Source organism: Tauraco erythrolophus, chromosome 7, assembly GCF_009769465.1.
Source record: "Tauraco erythrolophus isolate bTauEry1 chromosome 7, bTauEry1.pri, whole genome shotgun sequence".
Classification (NCBI taxonomy): Eukaryota; Metazoa; Chordata; class Aves; order Musophagiformes; family Musophagidae; genus Tauraco; species Tauraco erythrolophus.
In genome coordinates this window covers 26,466,477-26,494,332 of record NC_141471.1, presented here as the reverse complement: position 1 = coordinate 26,494,332, position 27,856 = coordinate 26,466,477, and the positions used below count along the sequence as shown (strand labels likewise).

Below are 27,856 nucleotides of genomic sequence, written 5' to 3'. Positions count from 1 at the left end.
TGACTATGAAAGTTTCTCAAAAGATAGAAAAGTACATATACTTACGCTTCCCAGCATGCTCTGCAGAAGTCATGTCCACAAGGCATATCCACTGGGTCTTCAAACACAGAAATATTACACATACAAATGTCACACTGTAGATGAAAAAAATACTTCTGATTAAGAAATATCCTAAAGACTTTCATATTGTTAGCAGGACATGTTACATTGGAAAATCTCAGTAAAAATCTGAAGAAAAAAAGTTATTCAAGCTACAGAAATAGAAATGGAAAAAATTAAGTATCTATGTTTCTATACCTCCCTATCCAACAGCACATTTTGGGGTACCTTCTGTCATGTCCTCCAGTTCAGCAACTGCTTCACCCTGCAGAGCGCTGAGACCTCAAAGTTAGAGTTCTAGGGACAAAAGGGACCTGAATTTTTCATGAGCTTCACAGGCAGCCAGAAATGGAGTTTAGAGATGACAGAGGCTACAAAAAATGTTTAGCATCTCACACAATCAGGTCCAAATCAAGGAGGAGAAATATGGTTGTGCAACAACAGCAACTGTTTTAAGTAATAATCTACATAAATACTATTTTTTTTAATACTTTGAGGCTTTCAATCAACATAAAGTTGAGCCACAAATACTCCAACAGAAGATACCACTATTGAATTTTATACAACTAGGTACTACAGAAAAAATAACATTGAATATTGAGACCTTTACTCTGAAAAAACTTAAAGCATAGCAATGAAACTACTCATTGCTTGTGGTTAGGCATGAAAATAAATATTCTGTGCTTCAAGGAGTACAAATAGATTTTTCTTTCCTTTGGAAGAAAGATCCCAGGAAAATTTACTTCAACTTTGAATACATTAGATATTATACACCCATAGGACATTTTCCAAAAGTTAGTCTATGGTATGTCACTTTTTAGAAGCACTTACGTTACAGTCAAAACAAAACCAAACCAAAAAACCAAAAAAGTTGGTCTTTAAAATGCGAAGCTCGATGAAGGCATTTATTGTTGTTTCAGTCATTTCAGCTTACAGTCTTGCCAAAATTAAATATTTCAGAAGCTGACAATGCATCAAAAATGTTCACTACAAAATTTATGCAAGTTTTCAATTTTGTTTAAAATGTAACTTTAAAATAAGGAACTTAATGAAGCCCTGAGTTCAAAATATCAAGTACAGAACATTTACTGGAACAGTTTGAATTATAAGATAGGATGTAGTGCAAAATTTGAAAAACAGCTTTATAGCTTGTAGCTTTGTCTACTCCTTTTAGTTTTCATTTTCCTGACAAAATGAGGGACTTCAGAAAAATATTATTTCATAAAGAACATTTTGAAAATATTATTCTGATAGCTCATTAAAAGATTTTTAAATAAACAGGAATACTAACTGAATAACTCTGGATTTGGATTTAGACACACTAGATCTAGAATGGCAATCATCATTCAAACCTGCATTCCTGGCTTATGGACCATCAATGAAAAAAACCCCACACAACATAAAACTGAAGACACGTAATCTTTCATTACACATTTTAATCAGGAAATATTCCCGCACAATATTTAACTGCTAATGTAAATAAAGGTATGATAACATGATGCCTTCTACATAGCTGCTTTTTCAGGATTTTACAATTAAAGAAAGGAAGGATTTCTATGCAGGAATGCAAAATTTTAATATGAGATCTAGGGATGATCCATTTGCAAGACTGCATATAATATTCTAGAAAAATGCTTAGGTCACGGAGCGAAAGTTTTATAATGGTGCAGCTGCAGATTATTAAAAAGAGAACTCTGTCTTCCAAAAGAACCACACTGATTTTAATGAAAGGCGCTTTCATATTTCAAATGTGCAATAGCCTTGTAAACCGCTTGAAGCAGCCCATACATCGTAAAAGTAATTATAAGCTTACAGTACACTAGTGGGCTGACATTTCAAAATGCAGACAAAGAGAATTTTGTTTTCTAAAGAAAAAATTTTCAAAAGGCGGAGTTCACAGCATTGAGTACATTCAGGGAAAGGGATACAATGAAAGCGAACATCTTGGTAAGTATGAGATGAGAAGAGAAGCTCCAAAGAGCCACATGCACTTATGTGACTATAGTTGACTAAAATGCTACTTTGTGAGTGACGGCCAAGGTGAAAACAGAGTGCTTTATATTAGCCAGAAGCTTGAGATTGTGTTACTATATAGAATGTTTAAGGTGTCAACTTCTCTGTTCACCACTTTTGGAAAGAGAAACACTTTAGACCTTTACAAACTTATTTACAGAATGAGATGACAACCCAGCTCTCCGGTCCACGTAGGTGTGCTATGTTCAGAAATAAGCTCTTTTGTCCCGCTAGTTTCAGATCTATTTATAAACTTACCACAGCTGTCTCAATGTCTCCTGGTGAGGGGCTGATTTCATCGGGGGAAGTCACAGAGGAGCGAGTAGTGCGTGGAGTTCGTGGAGAAGGGAGCGTATCCCACGCGTTGTACCCACTTGGAGGGGGAGTTGGCATCTGAACCCCTGAACGCTGGCAGCAGTTCTCTGGATTAGACATCCATGCTTCAAGTAACTTCTCTCTGTCCCAGTCTTCAATAAATATAGAGATACAGGAAATCATGCAGCTAACAATGTTTAAAATATATTTTGTAACTGCACCCTCAAAAGAATATATAAACACTAAGCTAAAAAACAGACATAAATAAATATGATAAAGTGTCAGTGAATGGAACTTCAGACATTAAATTTTACAGAACACATTCCAAGATAATACATAATGCAATGTATTTATGTAAATAATTGCATTGCAAGCATCTCCTTTTCCTGTAATATCAGTCTTAAATAAAATTATTTTTATTTATTTACGGTAATTGTAGTATCTTGGAGACTCAGAAACCAGAACTGCAGTGACTTGCAAAGACAGACCAAAATATAATAGCCCTTGCACCACAGAATTTTCAATATTTTCCCCTTCTATGAAAAAAGTAATTGTTCAACATGGATTCAGTTTCACCTACCGTATTTTTTTAAGAAGATGAAGCCAAGTGCTACAAACGAATGAAGAAGACTAAGATACAACTGGTTTACAAAAAGATTTGCAACCTAATGAGTTACCAGTCTTTATATATGCATATAAGAGTGATGTATTTCTTGGGGGAAAAAAAGGAAAAATCCTCACCTGGTTGCAAAAAATATTTCATGTACTTTTACTACATTTTTATTCTATAATTAAGTGTTAACTGAATGTTTTACTACATTTTTATTCTATAATTAAGTGTTAACTGAATGCTTTACTTTTATTCATAATTAACACTGGCCTTTTACATACAAAAAAGGACTAGTGAAACAAATTTTATTATGTGAGAACATCTTAAAACTAAATCAAATCTTTCTTAATTATTGTTTTCTGTTTCTGATTCTTAAGATCAATACTAAAGATATCTTAAGAATAGCGCTTTTTTTGTATTAAAAATACTTAAAATTTCTCATTTAAATATAAAATCTATCAAATTCATATATGGATTTGAATCTAAACCCATCAACAATACGCACAGATCAGATGAACTAGAATTTCAGAAAGAAAGAGAAATTTCCAAGTTCTTCCTGTCTCTTTAAAGAAATGCTTTAAAGGTGGTTTTTTTTTTAATGTTAAGTACTCCCACTGGAAACTCAATGTTATTAACCAAAAGATCTGTGTTATTTTTATTGAATTTTAGATTTTATAAGAAAAAGGTAAATAGTATTCCTATACTGTATTAATGCTGGAAAAAAAAAAGATATGAGTTCTAAGCACTGAACTTAGTAAAAATGTTGTCTCTGTCAAATAATGATTGCTATCATACTAAAATCTGCTGCCTCCAAACACGAAGAAAAGCCTTTGAGCTGGAGATGATTTATTGATCAGATGCTTACTTATCTAAGCTAAAACATATCATGGGTTAGTTTAAATTCATTTCTGTAAAGACATGGACCTTGAACATATTCACACTTCAAAAATAATAGATGTTATTTTAAATTTTTAAATTTTGCAGATTATCCTGACCTTATAATCTTTTAGAGGGACCTGACAGATGCTAAAATACTGATAAAATTTGCTAAAAGTTTTCTTGAGCTCCTTTGTTTGTACTGTGTCTTTAAAATTACCCAGGGTTAAGACATGCTACTAAAAGGATTCCACTGTGTTATTTTTACTAATTTATGAGTTTTAGTAAAATATGAGGTAGTTATATTTGCTGAATTGCATCTTTTATCATGAAATCAACTGCTGTATAATGAACCAGAAGAGAAACAGGAACAATATTGAAAAAATCCTTGTAGAAAAACTGTAAAGTTATTTATTTTCATGACTGCCATAATAACATTTTTTTATCTTGGCTCTAGCTCTACATACTTCTGTCTTTTAATTAAAAAAAAAAAAAAAAAGAAAAAGGAAAATACATCCTTAACTCTTGCAGCCTGTGTCAGTAAATTGATGTAGTTGTATGATAAAACAAAGCAAAGTTTGTTGGATTAAATATTACATGTCTGTAAACTATTAAAAGTAGTACATAAGAATGATCCTTCCAAGAATTTAAAACATTATTTTCATACATTAAGTGTGTACTAAGTTAAGATTTCACATGATCCTTTCACGAATTTCAAGATTAAATGCAAAAACATTACAATTTGGCATTTGATGTTTCCAAATTGCCTAAGCCTTTGTAAATAGCTCTCTTATTGCCTTTACTAGGCTGAATCAATATTCCACGTCTTCATCTAAAATAAAATAATTTCTGTTTGAATAATTTTCAGTGAATGACTACAGCTACAGGCAAAACAGTTGACTTTCTCATGACTTGCAAATTGTCTGTGCTTCTTTCTCCGCACTGGCCAATTGCATTAAGTTACCGCTGCATCACTACGGCAACATCAGTAGAATGACCTTTGCAACACAGACCGATTTCTTCTCAACTTTCAATTCCTGCTTGCTAGATGCTGGCAGACGTTTCTCCACAGTTTACATCAACCTCGCTGCTTTTAGACTTATTACAAACTGTGCTGTGAGTTTGAACAGTATTGCCATCATTTTTAAATTCAAAATTATCTGCACAGGTTATAGAATCTGCCTATCCATTTAGTCAAATATTCAGTAACATTTAGCCTTAATGAGAGTACTCTGAGAATCCAAAATAGCATTCAAATATTGTATCTATTATAAATATAAGAATTAAACAAATAATCAACCCTAAAAAAACATATATGCAAAGACCATGCCTTAAATATCATGAGACTTTCACAAGTTCATGTTGACTCAATTCAATGTTAAAAGGAACACAAATACCAACTACTGGAAATGACGTAAAAGAGATGAGTTTCAGGTACCATACCTCCCCATGAAAGTCTGCCAAATGTTGCAGGTTTAAAATGTCTTCCTATTTCTTTTTTCTTTCTCCCTTTTATTTTCCCAAGGAGCCCACAAAAATAATACAGTATGAAAGCTTAATCCAGCAATATAGTGATGAGCATACAAACCATTAACTGCCTGAGTAGTTCCTTTGCAATACAGTAACAATGCAGATGCTTCAGTAAGCGTAAGTTTCGAATTGCTGAATCAAAGCCTAAAGCTTCCACTGAGTTTCAGAGATACTTTTGTCCGGGGGGAACACACCGAATTCAGTATATCCCCATTCTGACAACCCCAGTTTAAATTACATGACAGATGCACAGACTGATTTCAGTGAAATTAAACTAATTACAGATATACACATGGAAAAGTATACTCTGTATTAAAAGAGTAACTATAAAAATCCTTCCAAGGACATACACTCGTATGCTTTAAACCCCAAGGCAATTTCCAACCATTTATTACAATGGTCAGACTGCTTTTATTGCAACAAAAAAATAAAATTTTTTGATCTCATTTTATACACAAATATATAGTGGCAGAAAACCAATGGTCTGACAAAAATAGGTATAACGAATTTGACTTTTTTGACCTATAGAACCATGGAAGTTCTACTTCTGTGTCTCTCACTAAAATAGGAAAGCTCTGTTTCTCTACACTGCTTAAGTTAAAATGTCTTCCATTATGATTCCTAGTTTGAATCACTTTCCTATCAGCTTCCCTACCTGCCTCAATGCTTTTTGACATACTGCAGCTCTACTTCTTTCCCAAGTACTGTGTGAACTGTTTCCTGGTATTTGATTAACCATTATTTCTCTTTACTTGGAAATAAAAAGTAAACATGCAACTGCAATTTTGATTTTGCTGAAAACAAATTTCTTAGTCTTTAAGGTTTCTTTAGTCTTTAAGGTTTTGGATTACCATGTGCCCGAAGTAGAGCTTCTGCAGTAAAGAGCGGGGCTTGGAGCATGTCAGCAGATTCCACGATCAGCATATCCTTAAGCCTTCGCAGGTCTTGAAGTCTTAGCCCCTCATATGGCTTTGAGAAGAAGAAAAAAGACAATTTATGCCTAGCAGTATTTTCCAGTTAGTCTCTAATTCCATCTTAAAACATTCAAAGCACTTTTACTGATCATCATCTCAACTGTGAGGTAATAAGTGACAAAACTTATTCATTGTGCAAACCAATGACCATGCAAAGCTATATAGAAACACAGTCATTTTACAATATTTATAGTACGATCTTTGTACATTTCAAAATCTAGAAGACAATATCTCTAGAGTTCTCCATTATAGTTGGAGGCTATGTTCAAATGATAAACTAGCCTAATATTGACTCTCTCAAAAAAAAAGCTAGATTTTCAAAGAGTCCATCTAAATTTTGAAGTGATTAAACCTCAGATATTGTGGTACGGGTATGAGAATGCATGAGTACATTTGAACTAAGGATTTCAGGGGAGAAAGAGAGAAAGGACAGGTTAACATACATTGCATATAGATCCTCTGACATTAACTTTATACATGAATTGAGACCCATTAACTTTGACTTGATCTGGAGCAGGATACATTGAGACAAGAAACAGTAAGAAGGGATATGTTTGTGAACAGAATCAGAATCAGAATTATTTGACGTAATATCAACCCTCAGAGAAATGGAGAAGTCAGCCATGAACAGGATAGATGAGACATGCAGTTAGATGTTCACAGAAACACAGAATGGCTAAGGTTGGAAGGGACCTGCAGATGTCATTTGGTCCAACCCTCCTGCTCAAGCAGGGTCACCAAGAGCCAGCTGCCCACGACCATGTCCAGATGGCTTCTGAATACCTCCAAGGTTGGTGATTCATTGTACATGAAGATGTCAAAACTTTCTTTCAGAAACAGTAGCCAATTCTAATAGCCCTACAGTCAGAGCAGACCATCCAGCTGCCTCCTTGATCTGGAGTTTCATCCCCTTATTACAGGGTTAAGGTCAAATTAGAAAAACAAAAAGGCATTAATTTTAGGATTCTGAATTAGCTCCAACCAAGATACTGGAGATGCATATACATGTTTTGCAGGCTCCCTTTTAAAATTAAGAAAGGAAGAATATGACAGCAAATAATATATTTGTTAGCGTTGCACAGGGAAAATGCCCAAAAGGTAGAAAAACAAGTGGGAGGATATGTACAGAGAATGGATACAGAAAGGTATGTAAAAAAATTATTCTTACATAGACTGGTTTTATTTATATAAAGGATAGCTAACAAAAAATTTAAAGCATTTGACATAAAAATGCTATGTGCACAGGACTAACGAGGAATCTGGCCACCAAATGGCAACTGTCTCCACCATTTGGAGAAGAAAGGACACAGAGCAGCAGCAGTAACAGAGATAACCACAGTTAAGAACATGTATCATTATTATTTACTATCTATATTTCGATTTTATGTAAAGCATAGTCCAGGACCCTTCAGTGCTAGATAGTATGCGCACACATGCATGCATACACACATAGACAGGAAGCAAAAGACTGGTTCTGCCCTCAGAAGCTAACAATCTAAGTAAACGTCTACTGTGCGCATAACTCTTTGAGGACAACAAGCAGATGGTATAAGAGATGGGGAGAAATGGACACTCCGGGCTTCTACATAATTTTCTTTATTTGAGATACTTACTCTAAAAACATAACATGCTTCCTGTATTCTAGATATCATAATAAACTCTATAAAATGCATCTAAAAACATAACTGACTCCCACAAGGACCTCTTCTGTAAGCTAGTCAGTAATACAAACAGGACCTTCTCAATATTAGAAACTTTGTGATTGGCAAGAGTAATGGTGCCATGACTCTGCATTGGGTCTTTGTCCTTTCTGAGAAAGCATGAAAAGCAGAAGAGAAATAGATTGTGAGTGTCCTGACCTTTATCTTGATTGCCCAAGTTCAAGGAGTTTCTGTATGTCCTTCCATTGCTGATCATGCATGTCTCAGTAAAGGACAATCTGAACGTTAATGGCTTGCACTGAAATAAATCTGGGCCACTTGATTCATAGCATGCTGGAATTTGACTGACCTACTTAATTTCTTACAAAAGAGATCACTTATAAAAACATGTCAGAGAGACAGGCATACAAACAGCTGGGTGCCTGAATGATTGTAATTGCGCGAATATACTGAAAAAAAATGGAAGCAAAGAGTGAATCGTCTTGACTGAATCTGAACTGCATTTTGAGTTGCAATTGTAAAACAAGTAGCTTTGTCAGCACGACAGTACTCAATTCTTGAATACCACATATATCGTAAAAAGAAATGGCTTTTCTGTTAAACCTGCAATGTATATGCATATTTAAGGATGTAGTATTTTATCCTGAAATGTAGATATGCTCAGAATTATATTTAACTGATTGGTTCTAGGTCAAACACTGGCAATTACCTCCCTTGAGTAACAGACTATTATATTATCTCAGCTGGAGCATTCCACAGAACCTGGCAGGGATTTTTGGATCCCACGGTTTTTAAGAATCCCAATTTTGTCTTCATAAGTAATAAGGGAAACGTTTCTTAAGAATGTGTTTGAAACTTCAGACATTTGTTTCATAAAATAATATATGAGCCCACAGAAGAAGCTGAAAGAAAGGAAATTTTAGGCTGGCACTATTAAGTATCTTAATCTGGAAATTCCAGAGTGAAGGCTTTATACAACGAGAACCCCTAAAAATGTTAATGTGTACAAGATACAGTCTTGTAGAGATTTGTGAAGACACAGTCTTTATTTATACACATCTATCTCCTTTATATAATATCACAGAGGTTTGTTTTTAACTACTTCTAACAGTGATGATTTATCTCTGCACTGCCATGTACTGTAAAGGATTTTGATTACAGCTTATGATGCTCAGAGACCTTCTTTAATGCTCATTTATGGAGGAACTCTTTATTATTTGCTGTGAAAAAGGCATTGTTCAATATTAGCATCATTTAACTATACAATGATTTTGGAATATACTACTTGAGTTCCTACTTTAACACATTGGTGAGCTTCTCACAACAGATTTCAACAATTTTGTATTCTCAAGAGCTCTTTATCTTTTTTCTTCTTAATTTTTTACCACTCATGTTTAGATATCACAAATTTTATAATTATTTTCTCCTGAATATACTGTTAACATATAAGCTGATTATTTTAACAGTTCATTTCAAACTACTATTATTTTTTTCACTTTTAAAATACCATTAAAATAGACAAGGGATAAGTAACTCTTCACTACAGTGATGACTATACAATTAAATGGTGTCAAATATACTTTATGTAAATATCCTCCTTTATGGGTGGATGGAGTTCTATAGTTAATGGAGTCATATATTAAAAAAAAAAATCTATACTCCATTTAATTCACTCAAATGTAAGTATAGGCACTATATGTATATAAACGTATATCTTAACTACCAGTAGTAGTCTTCTCTCCTTTCACTTAATAAACCATTCTCTATTTGTAGAGATAAAGTACATCTTAATAATTTCAGATAACTCTTTGTATTTATGATATTTGTATTTTATATATATGTTTATATGGCATCAATTCTTGACCTGAAAAAAACCCATTCCAATTACTATACATTCAATCATAGAATCATAGAATTATAGAATCATAGAATGGTTAGGGTTGGAAGGGACCTTAAAGATCATCTAGTTCCAACCCCCCTGCCATAGGCAGAGAAATCCTCCACTACACCAGGTTGCCCAAAGCCTCATCAATAAATCAATAAATCATCAATAAAACCTCATCAATAAATCTGTGATACACCCACTAGCAATGTACTTCTACAGTATTCAGAGGTACATATGTAAAGTGAACCAAGAAATGATATACTTTGCTATTGCACAATGTATTTCTGAGTCTGACTGAGAGTCAAAACTGTTCTAGACGATCTGCTTTGAAGTACTGCTCATTCCCAGGTGTTTCTTATGTAAGCTTAAAACATTGCATGATGTGATTGAAATGAAGGTGTCTGTTATCTTCCAGAGATACACTACCAAGACAAATATGCTCTCAAGCTGGAATAAACTGTGCAAATAAAACTGTGCAAATTAAAAGACTGTGCAAATAAAACAACCAAAATCTATAAAAGCAGTCAAAAAAGTAATCAGTTAAAGTCATATTATTTAGTGTAACTCCAATTAGATTTAAAAAAATAAATATAAACTTAAATTTTATATAACAGATTTTTTTTTGAGATTGTTGATCAACAAAATAAGAGAATCAAGACAAATAAGGTCATCCAAAATACTCTCCTGGCATGTTTTCTAATACCCTTTCCACTGCCCAGACATCATAGATGGATCTTCTTTTACTACAACTAACTACAGTGTTAAGAGTCACACTTCATACTCCATTCTTAAAATATTTAGCATTTCCATTTTATATTGACTATGTGTGTGTTGGTACACTGCTTTTCTTCCATATTGCATTTTGTGGAAACACACTTAACCATTTTTGTGCTTCAAAACTATTAGGGCCTGTTTGCTACCTATCTTAAACTGCAGTCTCTAATTTATCACTAATGTTTGAGGTGTACTAAAACCAACATAAAATAGAAATGTTGCATTAAAAATATGCTTCAGGGAGCACTGTAGTAAAATGAGATTTTAAAAGGCTGGGTCACTGTATGATGGGAATGGATTTTATTCAGAAAACCTTGTGGAAAGAGTGAACTGCTGGAGGATGGACAGCTCTTTGCTGTCTGGCTCTCAAACTTGAAATGTGGGTCTACCCAGCAATTTGTATTTCTTAACAGCTCAAGAGCCTCTATAATCAAAGAAAAGTATGTGCAAGTTATTTTGTCCTCTAATACAAGTGCCTCAGTCTTCACCGGCAAGAGCTCCAGCGGCACAGCCCAAGTCACAGAAGGCAAAGGCAGGGACTGGGAGAATGAAGAACGATCCATTGTATGAGAAGATCAGGTCCGAGACCTTCTCAGTTGTGGATATCCCATCCCTGGCAGTGTTCAAGGCCAGGTTAGATGAGGCTTTGGGCAACCTGGTGTAGTGGAGGGTTTCCCTGCCCATGGCAGGGGGGTTGGAACTAGGTGATCTTTAAGGTCCCTTCCAACCCTAACCATTCTATGATTCTATGATTCTAAGTGTTTCAACTCTAAACATGAGCACTCACATAATTCTGTGGTAATATTTCAATGTGAAGAACAGAACAAACTGGTTCTCAACATCAGAAACAAACCTTTGTTATCATTCTGAGTAAAACTGCTTAAATCAATGACACTGCATAGAGCACTACAAAAATCTCTTGCTCTGTATGAAAAAAGAATTATTTTTTATGCCTGTGGCAGGGCGGTTGGAACTAGATGATCTTTAAGGTCCCTTCCAACCCAAACCATTCTATGATTCTATTTTCTGCTGTAAACATGAAGGTCTGGAAGGGGAGGCATTGGGTATTATCATTCCAGATACTACTGTGCATATCATAAGCATCGGAGTTAAACTCATTTGGCTGTTTTGCCTGGGAAGAAATTCTATCCATGGTTTTCAAATGTTTTATCTTTTCCTCTAACCTTCATTTAAGAGATGAAATGACTTTGAAAATGCATTTCTTAGTGTTCCAAAGACTTTACTTCTTTATGAATTAATTTTTTTGTGGTCTGGAAGGATGTTAAAAACAATTACAAACACTTATAATCTCAATACTATGTTAAAACAAGCATTTTGCACACTCATTTCCCTCAGTGTTTAGTATTTTTTAAAAAAGAAATTGAGAGAAAAAAAGTAGAGGACCATCTTTGAGGGGCAATTTTGGTGAAGGAAAGGTGTTCCGGGAAAGGCTTTCAGATCACTTCTCGTGCCCCATTAAGATAGCAGTGCCAGGCATCACCATTGCCAATGGTAAGCACGGCTTTCACTGCCCGTCCCAGACATTTGTCCACAGACCTAGAGGATGAGGACGTGTAGTCATGTGGATTGCAGTTCAGTGCTAGTCTTTCTAAGGCTGTTTTTTTTCAACTGGTTTTGGCCACTCTGAGGGCCAAGATGGAAAAATTAACTTCCTCTGGCTACATGTCCTTGGCATCTCTCTTGTGCTAGCACTTGTGCTAGTTACAGTTAAACAAGAAGTTAGAGAACTTCTCCCACTGAAAAGTCACAAAGAGGAAAAAAAAAAACAAGGGAGCACATGAAGGCAGAATTGCTCTGTGTGAAGCCTCAAGACCACCGACCAGTGTACCAAACTCCAGGATGACATTTTTCAGCTTGTGAACCTTTAGAACAAGTGGGAAAGCTGCCCTCATACATCAGATGGATCTCGGCCTGCAGGCCTGCCTGCATTTCAGTTCTCATGCTCAACAGCTTTGCTCAAAACAAATCAAATGAGGAACAGAACTGCATCTTTTAACTCTCGGTGAAGTGACCCCAAGTTAATATAATTACCTTTTACTCGAGTCTCTTGTAACTATCCAGTCTTAAAGCTGTTTTGCTCTGAGCATCTACCTTAAACAGTCACAAGACATTATTTTCTCTTGCCAAAAAGCCTGTTCAAGTGGTTTTTCATTTGCCCCATCCTTATTTTTTATTTCACTATTCTCTTAGCTGTGCTAGTGCATATGCCAGTAAACCCATGGTAAAAATACAATGATAAAAATTATTCAGGTTAAATAAAACAATTACATACTATCACTTTTTAAAACTTTTTCTTCTTTTAAGTCACATTATTGCTTTGATCCAGTCGACAATATAACCATCCAAATAGTTCTATTTGTACCATCAAAGGAGTGGTAAACTGCAATTGTGGCAGGAAACTGCAGCAGTCTTTTAAAATGTTTTTTCCAACAGAGAAAATATAATTTCAAACTATACTCTCACAACAATTTGGGTGTCTCTATTTGGGAACATTCAGAAGAACTAAAATGAGTTAATTACATTTGTTCTTTCAATGTACAATTCAAGTATATTAAACCTCATCTCAAAACCTCTCATCTAAGAATAAGCTATCTAATGAAGCTTGTTTATATTTGAATTTATTCAAGAAAATTGGTCAGAAAATTAATTGAACGTTACAAAGACTTTCTTACTTTCAAATAAAAGTGACCACGTGTGGCATTTTTCAGGGAAACAGTTGATGTGATCTCAGCCCACTCATATCTAAATCTGAATGGATATTCTTTTTAATGTCATTAGGTCATAAGTGGGCTAAGCTAGTAAAAGGCAAGGCCATGCTACTTTTGAAGGGAGTAGCCATACAGAAATCTATTGTCCCTTAATTTACACAGAATTACTGCATAATATTTATATATTCATATATAATTTCACAACTTCATGTAACTTATCTATATATTCTTATTTACAATTTTATTTAATTAAAATGTGGTAATGGATGGGAACTTTTGCTCAGAATCTTTTCAGTCAATTTATCCTTATCAAGTCGTAGTTTTTTGTAATGCATATCATCAGAACTCCAGTAAATTTATGTCAGTGAATTGTCTCTCTCTTTCAAAAACTGACTTCAGAATAACACCACCTGTTATTATCTGTATTTCATGCAAGTTCTAGTATGCAGTAGCTTCAGGCATCATGTTATAAAACAAGAAAGTAAATGCACTGTTTTGAAATCCTGCACTACTCAGACGTTTTTTCTGTGACATTCAACCCAGTCTCAGTCTGGGAAGACGCACTAGAACATTTTCCCTATTCTATCCCACAGATTTTCTCCTTTTCAGAATTTCTCCTGCCCTCATTTTTAGACAGAAAGTCATCTTAGGAAATAAAGATACTTCAAAAATGTTTGCTTTAGAGAAACTGTTTCCCAGCTTACTGGCCTCGCTGTATTTCCTCCAGCCTCACAGCCTGCAACACTTTCAAGACAGTCCGCGTAATGAAGTATATGAATAAAACTTCTCTTTAGTTTTGACAATGTACTTATTATGTTCTCTGAGCTTAACTTGAAAGCTATAAAGAGCTGTGTTAAAATCGAATGGTTTACAAATACACAGTACAAAGTACAGTACCTACTGAAATACTTAGCAGAATTTTGTCACAATGTAACTGCTACAAATATAAATGTGTAAAATACCCCAAATTTAAAGTATCCTCTGACCTCTTTTTTGTCTAAAGCAGCATATTCAGCTTCAATGCTTTCAGCTTCAGGATCACGTGAAAATACCATTCGAGATTCCAGGTTAAGAGCCAGCTCTTTGTGGTGTTGTTTCTCTGCACAGTCACATGGGGTATCCTTATTTTCATTTTCTGCAAACAGATCTCCACCATGTTTTACTAGAAGCTGAAAAGTAAAACGACAAAGTAAACAGTTATTAATTATCAACTCTGATAATACCCTGAAGAAAAGACATGTCAGTCAAAAAGAAAACAAAAAAAATATGAACAAGGAAACAGAAAGAAGAGACAAATACAATAGTAATGATCTTTGAGAAACCAAGATTCTCTATTGTTACTAAATAAATTATTGCTTGATTTCATACCAAATTATACCTATACCCACTTTAATTCCATGGAACCACAAAATCTCAGAAACATGTTACAAGGCAACGTTGTACAATATGTCTCTGCTAGGTTTTAAATACTAAAATTCCGCTCTACTGATATGGTCAGTGGTCCATAGAAAATGGGGGGCCTGAGGTCCTCAAGTACCAGGCAAGATGGAGCTAGAAACACCTTTAAATATTATTTATATATAGGTATAATGACACCATTCTCTCCAGGACTGGTACACTGGTGGTGACAATGGGAGATTCCTTGGGTAAGAGGGAAGATGGGGCACTAATTCACTGATAGGACATAACACTACTGGTGGCTCTTTTTGAGAAAGCTATGAGAAAAGTGAAATGAAATAATTCTAATACGGTCCAGTACTGTGCCAGTTCACCCACGTTGTCTCTTGCCAGTAACCACCCAGAAATGCAGTCTCTAGCTAATAAACACTAATCGTGCAGCTCTCGTTACCTTGCCAACCTTGCCTCCTGCTATAAATTGATCCGATACAAGCAAGGACAACAAATGCCACAAATTTTAAAGGCCAAGAGTGGACTATTTTGCTGATTTATTATAACATCTTTGTAACATATGCTAAACTTCTAATGATGGAGCACCCAAGACAATAATTCACTACTGAAATGATTGATCTTCTTTCTAAATAAAACTAAAATCTATAAACATTATCTTGCCTTCAGACCACTATAGTTGCAACAACACTATCTTTTATTTAGCCAGGATATTTCAAAACTCAGCTTCTAATTTTTCTAGGAAGAAAAAAAAAAATCCCCAAAATTATTTGTTCTCTACATAAACCTTTTAGATCATGACTAGTCACTTCTTACTTTTCTCTTCAGTAGATTGTTATTTCCTTCACCTGTCACTGTAAAATACACAATGTATTTTACAAACCTGGAATCATTCTTGTAGATTCTTTGGAAACTTTTCCTATATTCTCCAAAATTAAAAAAAAAAAAAAATTAAAACCCCAAAATACTACAAACCAGTGCAATAACAACATCTAGCTCAGAAGAGATTAGTGTCATTAAGTATGACTCCACATTTTATTTCCATAGCAGAGTATCAGGCGGAAATAAAGATAATACTAGGATAATTATCAAGATATTCTGCCTATAGTTACCTTGTTCTATCTAAACTTATTAACGTTGCCAAAATTTTGTTAACTTGAGTTTCACATTCTGTCTGTACATTTTAAACTCTTAACAGAAATTTAACTGAGGCAATTAAGACACCTTCTGAGGAAGAAAAATAATAAATATATTTGAAAGAACACTCCGTAGACCTATGCAGCTCAAAATCTAATTCGCAAGATGAGGAATACGCAAATCAACAACTTTTTAATAATGATGTCATTATTTCTCTGGAAGCACTGTTAAAAAAGCTTGTCTCTCTTAAGTAACGAAGCAGAGATTAATAATTTAAATAATCACATTAGTAATTTAAACAATCACAAAAATGCCAGTTAATAGGCTGAACATACTGTGATAGAGTGGAATATATCTGCATAAAATCAAATCTATTCAGCATGAAAGTTAAGTCTTTTTTCTGTTCAGTATTTTGAGGTAAGCACATTAACTGTGCCTGAACTATCTTTAGCAATGGGTTCCACACAGCTGTTCTGCTCAGAGGAGAAATTTAACACATGTGAATGGAGTAGTATCACGACTGCACATTTGACTATCAACTCCGAACGGATCAACTAGTAGGTAGTTCACCCGCAAGGGACTATGTTTTTTCCTTTCCTTATGTGGGTGTGGTGTTGATAGGGGAAGATAGAAGACTGGGGCTTTCCTCAGAAGTTATGGAAAAAGGAGACGATTAAAGAGGAATGCTGCTCTGAAGTAAGAGTAACCACCACAAAACTGGGCAAAAGGCACTCCTGGGATTCTAAGCAATCTTCAGTTTACTGGAGAAAGAGAAGACGACTTGAGGATTAGGCAATTAAGTTTTTTATCTCTTTTTGTTTTGTTAAGAATTTTAATCCCCAATATTAAAATTACTTCCAGAAACAAAGAGATCATTGTTAAATTCCTTCATCAAGCTCTGTTTTGGGCTTTTCCTAATGTAGCGTTCTTGTCATAATTCTGTTCCTGTTGAAGGAATTAGGAGGACTACAGACTATTCTGAAGGACTTAAAAGATATCTCAGATACTATTCTTAGGATCCTCTACCCTATGGTAGGACACATACAAAGTCTGAACTTGGGGGTGTATTCTATGCTTCTAATATAAAAACCACGACTAGTTAGGCTACATAACTGTGTCCAAACTCTGGTAAATAGCAATCCATGTCGATCAGACTGTAAATTCTTCTTCAAAGAAAAATTGAAAGCACATCTGAGGCAGAAATGGTTCAGTCAGTTGAACAGTACCTATTGTCATGATAACGTAATCCAGTTTATACAATTAAACAGGGAACTAGCAGTCTAGTACCTGTATTCATCTCATGAATCATACCACAGACAGTGAGAAACAGAACGATAATTTGTGAAGAAACACAAAACGTGAACTTTCATGATGAGTTTAAAACCAACTGATTTTACAGTCTGCAGTTAAAAGCTGCAGCCCAGCTCCAGAACCACAACTTACTCTGCAATGACTGTGATTCTTTCTGACATTATAGTCTACCTGGATCTTACTGTGTAAGGCCAATTGCTTCATGCTCTTGAAATTGAGACTTTTGAACAATTGTGTCTACCTCTAATACCTCTAATAATGTACAGTCCCGTTTGGGGGCATGAAGGCCGAATGATTAAGGCACAAGACTCCTTGCTCAAATCCCTTGTAAATCTGAGGCCTAAGTTACCTGGGGATCTCAAGTGTAGAGAGAGAGACAGAAGACAAAGAAATATGAGTTTCTGCAGATAACGTAATTGTTCTTTTTTTTTTTTTTTCAGTATATATTGATATGGGTCCAACTGTAAGCACTTCACAAATCAGTGTAATAGACATAATATTTCACAAATGTGAGTAAGCAAACTTCTAAATACCAGAAATTGAAATATGTTGGAAACTGGTTACTAAACTTTTCTTCTATTTACCATTTCTCTACAAGAAGCAACCATTCTCAGGTCAAATCATTTTATGTTAGTGTTTTTCACCAACTATGCTCAAAGACGTCATTAAATGCTAAATTCTGATATCTCTCATTTTCTGATACAACATGCACATTTGTCCTCTAATGTACAATAACGTTTAAAAGCAAATGAATCTTCTTTGGGAAGGCTAGATAGAATAACTGTGACTGAAAATCCCTGTAGCCAGAATTTATCAGACAGCTGGATCAAACAAGTGGCATTATAGAAGAGAACAAGAGAAAAGTAGGGAGTCCTTTGCAATTAGTATTTTTGTTTGTTTATCAAATCTAAAAAGAATTAAAAGTTGATAATCAAGATAAAAGCAGTATTAACATTGACCTAGGAGACAGCCTCGTATTTGTTTACAAATCAATCGCATCAAAAGAGGCACTAAATCAATCAAATAACCATACAAATAAGGAAAGATTCATTCTAGTTGACAGGAGAAGCCAGGCAATATCTGTGTGTAATTCAGTTACCATGTACATAATTAGCTGGGTCTGAGAATAATTCAGATAGCAAAGACTGCACAGTCACTTGCCTCCCTGGTGAAACTCAGTAAGTGTGTAAATAATTCCTAGGGATATGCTGAAGACAAAATGCTAGCTAGCATGGAGCTTGCTGAGCTGTAACAACATGGGATAGACAGGAAAGAAGGTACAGGGGCAAGATTTAGGCTGTGATAATGGAGGTTAAATATCGGAATCTAATAGCAGCATCCTCTTAATTCCTTTGAGTACTGAGCAAGGGACCAGAGAGACAGAGGCTTAAGTTAATACTATCCAGTGACAGGACACATGGGAATGGTCCAAAGCTGCGCCAGGAGAGGTTTAGAGAGGACATCAGGAAGCATTTCTTTACTGAGAGGATAAATGTTGATAATTCAAAATGTTACCATGAAAGAACCACTCAATAACAATTCTCAAAATGTACTTACATTCACCATTGCTGCAGAATCAGAAAAAAGACAAATAATCCACTGCCTAATTTCAAAAAGTGGTACTAAGCAAAAGCATGGAAAAAATTCTAGAAACATCAGAAGAATCTGTGAAGGTAGAACAACAGGACAGAATCATATGGGAAATAAGAAGCTGAAGTTGTCTCCAGATGAGTAATATGTAAAGAACAAAGTCTGGAAAAGGTAAATGTAAAATCACAGTGCTTTTTTGAACAGTATGCCAAGTGCATAACAACTCAGAGTAAATAATCTTAAAATATCACACAGTAAATCTGTCAATGTGTTTGTACAGTCGGTTGCTGGACAAAGTGCAAAAGCAATCTCAAATAACATAAAGCAGAAAAGTGATACGAATTGTTGGAATCCAGATTCTCTGTGGATATACCACACATGCTTTATGAAGGAATCGAAAGTCTGTTTCAAATTGAAGTCTCAGCATAAGAAGTTCTAGAACAACCAATAAACCAAATACTAATATAAATACCTAGTATCGGATGGTACTTACATTCATAAGCCCTAATAGAACTCAAACATGAAACTTCCGAACTATTCATTCTAATTTGCAAGTTATTGCTTAAATCTGTCACTATACAAGATTAGAAGGTGGTAAAAGTAACATCAATATTAAATATAATTATAGGGAAAATCAGGAAGGTACAGGGAGAGCATCAGTTTTTACTAAAGAGAGGTCACCAGTGAAGTCCAAGTACTGGGACCTCAGTATTTAAGATATGCAGAAGTTCCTAGCGCAGCAGGTGAATAATTGTCCTGGTTTCAGCTGGGACAGAGTTAGTTCTTTTTAGCAGCCAGAAGAGCTCCGTGTTTTGGTTTTAGTCTGAGACTTGCTCTGAGAAGAACGCTGACAGCGCACTGATGTTTATACTTGGCACTGAGGTCTCAAGGACTTTTCAGCTGCCATGTTCTTGCCAGTGTGCAGGAGCACAACAGGATAGCGGGGAGCACAGCCGGGACGGGGGTCCATGACTCTCCTTATGATTTGTACTTAGACTTAGGATTGAGGGCCAAAACGGCCAATTAGTATTCCATGTCATGCAGCATCATGCCCAGGATAAAACTGAGGGACAGCCGGAAAGAAGGTCCTTTGCTCTTCCAGGACTCTCACTCTTGGAGACTCTGAGTGCTCTCTCTGTTTTGCTCTCTATTTTCGGGCTTCTCACTCATCTGGGATTGCGGTGTCAGGACTTATCTGTTTCAGGATTGTTAGTTTGGGACAAGACGGGCCTCGGGCAAGGGGTGGTGAGCAATTACACCGTATCTCACTCGTTTGTATATATTTGTCATTGTACATGTATGTATATATTCATATATTGGTAGTAGTAGTATTAAATTGTTTTTATCTCAACCCACGGGTCTCTTCCTTTTCTCCTTTAATTACCTTCCCCATCCCCGGGGGGTGGGGAAGGGTGAGCGAGCGGCTGTGTGGAGTTTAGTTGCCGGAGCCGCCACAACAATAATGAGGTGATAAACTTTGCTGATGATACTAAGTTAATGAGTGAAGTGCAGTCTCAATAAACGTGCAGTTATATACAGAAGAAAAATAACCTAAACTCTACACAGAAATGCTGAACTCTGAATTGATCATTATCATTCAAAATACAAATCCTGACGTTATAATAGACAGACTTATGAAAATGTTAGCTGTTTTTGAAAAGGGTAGATGTCTGTTCTTGTGTTCTTTAAACTAAATTACCAGCAATATTAAATACTAGTCCTCATTACTTGGCATAGTTTAAAAATAAATTTGATGGGAGACCTTCAAAGTTGTCATGATTCCTGACTACTCATTACTCTCCACTACTTTCACAATCATTAAAGTAATTTTTCATTTGTAAAAAGGTAATTATATTTAAGTATGTTAGCACAGATGTATGGCAACCTCTGAAAAAGCTGGGCATTGTAAATTAAAGACATCAAACCTGTTCTTGAAACATGTACAGCATTTCTCAGTCTCAGCTACAGAGCAAAACAGAAAGAGCTCTAATTTTGTCTCAGGCAGTTATTTCACTTCTCTTTACACATATAGGTATGCTTATGCCTACCTTTAAAGCTTTTTCTCCAGTGTAACAGTCTTGTAATTATTTCCAATTTTTATAAGCCTACAAGAGTCTTCTTTGTGCTGAGGAGTTTATGTCATGAAGGTAATGCATATGTAACCCAGTTTTTTCATTGTTCTCTACACACAGTGTATGTTTTAGGCTGTTTATCTTTGAAATTTTTCCAATTAATGAAAAATAGAATTAAGAAGTTAATCAATATACCGTATCAGAATTTTTCCCAACACAGTTGCGTAAAACACTGTGCGTCTCATTTACTAATAGCAGTATATAGACTCGTGATTATCTATGAACTTTTACCTCAACACAGGTTTTCATCCCTGAGGCAGCAGCATAGTGCAAAGGTGTATTTTTTTTGTTATCAACAGCATCAATGGCTGCTCGTTCATACTGTCCTTCATCCAGCTTTGCTCCCTTCCACTTCAGGATCATTTGCAGGCAATCTGCTCTTCTGCAGTCATCTTCTGAGGGTCGTGTCAGGCGAGGATGAAGAGCTCCTTCGGAGATCATGATCTGAGGTCCCATACACAGTAAGTGCATAGATGTCTCATTGTGCACGTTCCGTTTATTTGGGTTACCATCTCTAACAAACAGGAAAGTTCTGCAAGAGGTGAAAAAGAAGAAAACTATTTAGCACACAATTCCACTCATTTCCATGAAGGGGTAAGGGTCTATTATGACAGCTCTCTTCTCCTGCCAAGATTTTGATTATCTATGTAAGTGATAAACATTCTAAATAGATAACTACAACTGGATGGGTCTCCTCCATTTCTCTTAGGAGCAATAGCCAAGATATGGATGAATTACTGAAATATATAATTATTGTAATAAATGTTATTAGTCACAAGATTGATGAAATAGATACTTTCTTTTTTCTACTCTGTGTCCTAAATAGTAGTGCATTTGGTAGTTTGCAAATACCTATTGCTAGAGCAATTTCTTAAAAATTCATTCTCCTTTCCTGCATCTTTAGTCAGATGTCAAGTCACTACTTATTACTTCTTGAAAATGTATGAAATACTTTTCCTGCTAGCACTGCCTATATTGAGGAAAGACTCTATTTGCTTTCTCAGTCTGGAGTATATGGAAGTGCAACATAATGTAAACCCTCACCTACGCAGATGACATCAACTGGCAAGAAGCAAAGTCTTCACCTGATCACTTTAGAGGCAGTTCAAAGTGGACAATAAACTATACTGGCAAAAAGGATCGTAATGAAAGGGAAACAACAGACTGATTCCTGGAATCATAAACCTGATTCCTGACAGCTCCAGAGACAACACAGCTCTCTGCTGCTTCTTGCTGGCAAAGAATTATAGAAGTCACCATCCAGTTCTGAAATGGGAGAACTGAGACATCATACAAGCCCAACGAAGCCAAACTTGCTTTAGTCTTTTGAGGTACAATAAAATAATATTTTTTTTTTCTTAAGGGAGGGTGAATGGTAGGAAATGGCAGGTAAGAGACACCATCTCTTTGTGGGATTGGGATCAGAGAGACAGCAACAGTGAAAGAACTCCATGTGAAGGTAGGAAGGATAGACAGTTCCCAGAGAGGTAATACCAGACTAGATGAGAAGCATGGCGCACACGTTCAAGAAGTCACTGCAGAACTTGCACTGCTCTCTTAAGGCCCTTACACATAAAACCAGCAGAAGTCACTGTTTATCCCCTCTCCAGGCTGTTCCCTGACTCCAAACAGTTGGCAGATATGAAAAAAACAGTTATTCTGGAATCCTCATTAAGTCACTGCAGGGGACCAGCTTCCACTTTCCCTGCCCTCACCCTCAAGACTAACTAAAACCAGTTCCAATCACTTTCAGTTTAAAACAGGCACCTGAAAGCGGGCACTGCCTAAATACAAAATCAGACCATACTGCTCTTGGTGAAAAGAGAAGAGCAGAACTTGGTAACCAAACTGACAAATAAAACATTATTTACCTCAGTTATTGCCTTATGCTATGGTTACAAGTCTAAATGCCACCTCCCCTTTCCCTTGTCCCTAAATAACATCCCTGCAGGCACTACACAGGCCTTCCTCAGAGTTCTCCCATACTTTGTTCAGGACAAAGAATAATCCTGAAACCATTTTATTAATAAAGGAAGAGGCTATACAGGGTGGGTGTGGAATTTCCCTTTTGCAAATTATTGAAAACAGACTGGACAAGTATTTCAGTAGAAAAATTTAGGCACAGTTGATCTGGTCCTGCAGTAGAAGGATGTCTTGATGACAGCTGTTCCATCAGCTGAATTTCTGTCTTTTCCTCCCTCTGAAAATCTCTGAACAGTCTGAGATCAAAAACAAACTTATAACTAAAATATTGTTCTTTTAAGTAAATGGTGACAAAGCATTCAGAGGAAAAGATAAAACCAAAACAGCCTCCTCTATGTTGCCCTATTTTGGCAGCAAAAATATTCCTTAGAGAAATCTCTCTTTCATTCCATGATAGCTGACATGATAGATGCGTTTGTTAGGAAATACGAATATGCCAAACTTGTGATTAAAGGTGTTGCCAAAAAAAGTGATAGTACATATTGTTTGCTTGTTAAGTTTTTGTTTTCAGAGGAGAGGGATTTAGCGACATAGGCAAAACGCTCACAATTACATAAAATGAATTTGCTTGAAAAAAAGGAGGGGAAGGAAGGTGGGAGAGAACAGAAAGAAAGAAGGCGGGCAAGGAGGAAGGAGAGAAGGAGGAGGAAGGGAGGGTGAGAGGGAGGGCAAAAGGATAACTCATTGAGAGATGAGGAGATGAATTCTATAGAGACATGAGAATGCTAGATTCTTTATACACGAGGTTTTGCAGGTACCCACTGCAAAACCTGGATACAGAAAAGACAAGGCTAAATGTAAGTTATCGTCGTCTCTGTGAGATGTAACTTTGGACATGCACTAAAATCTGAGTTTCTTTATTTTTGCAAGAAAATCTGTTTTACGATACACCGATACCTTTTCTTCTGTTAACTTATTTTCACAGTTCCTTTTGTTACATTTTTACTTCAAGTAAAGATCAACCCAACCTAGTCTTCAATGCATTTGCAAACTGCAATATGAACAGAAAAATCTAAAGTTGCTCATTTTTCAATTCAGATTCCTTAAGTCAAGATAAAATAAACGTGGGGTTTTCAAAATTTTATTATGCCCTCCTCATAAATGCCTCATGGCATTTACTATCCAAATATCTCCTAACGTTCCACTCCAAAACTCTTGCACCTTCCTTAAGAAAAAAAAAAAATAGAGATCACAGCACTGGGAAGAAAGAGTCAGTGGCTAAAGATTGTAAAGGCTCCACGTGTGGCTCCTTTTTCAGTAATTTTTAAAACTAGATAACACTGATGTTCAAGTCAGTAGGTCTCGCTATTTTTTACCTGACGTCTGTAACACAAAGTTTGTAAAGGTAGCAGACATCTGATACCTTCAAATTAGTTGTGGAATGAATAGAGGGGGAAGTGCGATAAAGAAGGGGTCAGATCCCTTCTGCAATCACTACAGTGGACTGCAGTACAGCAGCAAAAGTACCAGTTTCTGTACAGAAGCATTCAGCAGGAATCCCTGAGGACACACAACAGAGGAAGTATCGACATTAAAGGCTTCAGCTGGCACAGAGGCATAGCACCAAGCTCGTTGTACAACGCTAACAGAAGCAATTCAGTATTGCAAAGAGGGTGGACTTGGTCTTTCAAATCAAGTGCCTGAACTCTATTTCAAAGTTTGCACTTAGGCCATATAACATTCTGGATGGCTGCACTAATTAGACCTGCATGTTTTTAATGTGAGGAGAGTCCTTTGGGTATTCGTTAACCACATCTTTTCCTCTCACTTCAAGTTGCTTTATATTCCACATACTGATTTTTGCTACTTCTTTAAATCAAAGTAAAAAGTTACTTTAAAATTCAGTGAAGAACTGTCTGTGGTTTCTGTCTTGAGGTTTTTTAATTGCGAGAACACCTTCATTGTCTCCTCCCAAATGAGATGAAGTTTCTCCAATATCTTTAGCTATCTAATCATTGCCTTCTAGACTTGATAATATTATAACGTACATTTCTGTTTTTAATAATTAGTTCTTTATCATCTCTGGAATTCCATGCTGTGGTAGTCTATAGCATGTGATTCACTCCTGAATTAGGTTACAGTGCACGTGATTTCAGAATAGCACAACCTTTTTGTAGTGATCCATGAAAGACATAAATCAGACACTTTTTCTTACAAAACAGTATTTTACACACACAAAAATATTCATAACCTCTGCTAACGTAATAACAGGGTTAACTGAATAGAATCAATTAAAGAGACCATCTAGCCTGTATTCATCTTCCTCTATCTTTTAAAAAAGCTTACTATATTTTTCCCAACAACTCTACTGAAATTCTCTTTAATAATCCCAAGCTATGGGGATTTGATCCCTATTCAACTGACTATATTCTGTAACCTATTAGTTTTTCATTACTAAGAGTTGTGTAGGTTTATAGAAGAACCCGTGTAGAAGACACAAACGTTGAATGAGTACAAATGCTCTGTCATAGCTCGAGGTAGGTATTTCACCTTATCCTTAACACTTCAGAGGCTGAAACTGTGCATAAAAGTAGAATTTGAAGATTGTCAAACCAGTACCCCTTTTTAAACCCAAAATTTATCTCTAAAGGATTAAAAAATAGTTGAAAAGGTAGCTTTAGCAGTGAGTATGAGTATAAATTTTTTCCACCATAAAATTAAGCTCTCAAGAAAAAAACAATAAAACTCTTGGTTTAAAAAGTTATGTATATACTGATCTAAAATGAGAAATACTTAAATCCTGCTTGCTTGCAGATTCTCTATTGTTAAACAAATAGAAAAGCACTTTTCTGTGTTCACCAAATGAGGAAGAGCTCTACAACGGATTTAAATATTTGAAAGTGTCATTGCACTGTTTTACTATTGCATCATAGCACAAAGAATATCCCTACTCCAATAAGTCCATCAACACAGTAGATTTTGAACCCCTGCAGCAGTAAGTATCAGCAGATTCTTTTTTTCCAAGAGATAAACCCAAAATACCTTCCTAGAAGGCTATTCCCTTGCCTAAGCTCAACATTTGCCCTTCAGGCAAAGTTATCTGCTAAAAAATTGTCCAACCATCTCTAAAAACACTGAAATCTTCAGCAAGAACCATCTACTGCAGGCAGCTCTCAAATATATACTTAAAATACACACAGTTTTTTTAGAACAATTTTGTGGCATTTGCAAAAACACTGTTGGATTTGAGGAAAAAATTAGTTTTAATTACTTGTTCTCCTTGCTTGTCATAAGTGCATATGACAAACATCGGAGCTGCCAAAGGCATCCAGCACCTCACTCTGGAGACATAAACGGGCTTTAAAGTGCCACAATACTTCCTCTTTTTCTCTCCTCTCTTCCAAAAATCCAAGGGTCAACTCTTCAGTCTAGAGGGGAATTCAAGCCAACGTTGAAAAGTCCAGCTGAATCCATCACTTTGAGTTCAGAGAAGATGACTAACGTTCACAAAAGGGTAAATGAATTCATTTTACATCCACAAATCATTATTTGACAGGGCCCCGTTTTTACCAGTGGTATATGGTGCGTAGGATTTTCACAGAGCAGTGCTATAGACGCCTGCAATTTGATTCACAACTTCAGAGGTATAAAAAGCTAAATTTTGCCAGCAAATAGAGTGAAAATATGTGTTGCCTATGAGAAATACCATTTAACCACAAGGCAGTCAGACTTTACTCCAGTTGCAATTTCCAGATTTTGCTTCAAACTGTAGCTCTTCGCAGAATCCAAATTGAGGTGACAAAAGAATGAAAAAAGTGTTGAAAAAAGTGACAAAAAAGAAAGAGCTGTAACATTCACACCTACTACTATCTGTATTTGTAGAAAACCAGCAAGAGACTCAAGATCACAAGGCTGTGAACGTGAATAATAAACAACTGGCACATTCCCTCACTCTGGGGAAACTAACATCAACACAAACATTCCTTCAGGTTTTAACAAAATCTGTCATGTTTAGGGGATGAAAACCACAACATTTAGAGTCTCATTGTCTCTCTAAACAAATGTTATATATTTATAGCTATAAGTATACATATGTATATATATGTATGCATATAAAAATATAATAAAATGTAGCTATGTATAGAAAAATAATGCCAAAACAAAAACTAGTGCAAAATGAAATTATAAAGATAGTTCTGACAGCTGGAGACTAATGCAAGTCTGAATTTGCTCAAAGATTTACTGATTTTTGAATGCAAAGCACATGTATACTATATAAACTACAGAGCACATTTAACCATTGCTTTAAGCAAGACCAGTAAGGTATGAGAAAAAGGTGAGCTGCAGCAACAAGGTAGACTAATTTGCACAAGGTTCCCTTTCACAGCTTCTCCTCTGGTCCTTGGGTCAGACAGCCCATGTAAGTCCAGCTTGCTATTAAAAATGTTACACGGTGAACTCCAGTGCAGGTATAAACCTAAAGCTCACAGCTTTCTGAGTTGAGAGAAGTATGGGTAAGACATGAGTTACAAAAACATACAGAAGAGGCAAGCCCTGTTACTTAGTAATTTAAAACTCATATGCAATGAATTTATTCATAAAATTACTGAATCATTCCGCTTCCAACACAGCAGGTCAATATTGATGCATCAAAACCTTCAACAATTATGGTTATTGTCCCGCTGTACTCGGCACTGGTGAAGCTGCACCTTGAACACTGTGTCCTGTTTTGGGCCCCTCACTACAAGAAAGACATTGAGGTGCTGGAACGTGTCCAAAGAAGAGCAATGAAGCTGGTGAAGGGTCTAGAGCTCTAGTCCTACGAGAAGAGGCTGAAAAAACTGGGGTTGTTTAGCCTGGAAAGAAGGAGGCTGAGGGGAGACCTACTCG

At 35.9% G+C, this 27,856-nt stretch overlaps 1 protein-coding gene across 4 annotated transcripts in view; it reads right to left on the bottom strand.

Annotated features, from left to right (window-relative positions):
* The window catches only part of ANKIB1 (ankyrin repeat and IBR domain containing 1), a 102,172-nt gene that overhangs the window by 25,094 nt on the left and 49,222 nt on the right, over positions 1 to 27,856 (bottom strand). For all 4 annotated transcript variants that reach the window (XM_086614304.1, XM_086614306.1, XM_086614305.1 and 1 more), the window contains exons 3-7: positions 21,275 to 21,575; positions 14,453 to 14,635; positions 6,295 to 6,412; positions 2,371 to 2,579; positions 46 to 134 (exon numbers count right to left, since the gene is read on the bottom strand). In XM_086614304.1, the coding sequence (XP_086470430.1) occupies positions 46 to 134; positions 2,371 to 2,579; positions 6,295 to 6,412; positions 14,453 to 14,635; positions 21,275 to 21,575 (900 nt within the window). The remainder of the gene's footprint in view (positions 1 to 45; positions 135 to 2,370; positions 2,580 to 6,294; positions 6,413 to 14,452; positions 14,636 to 21,274; positions 21,576 to 27,856) is intronic.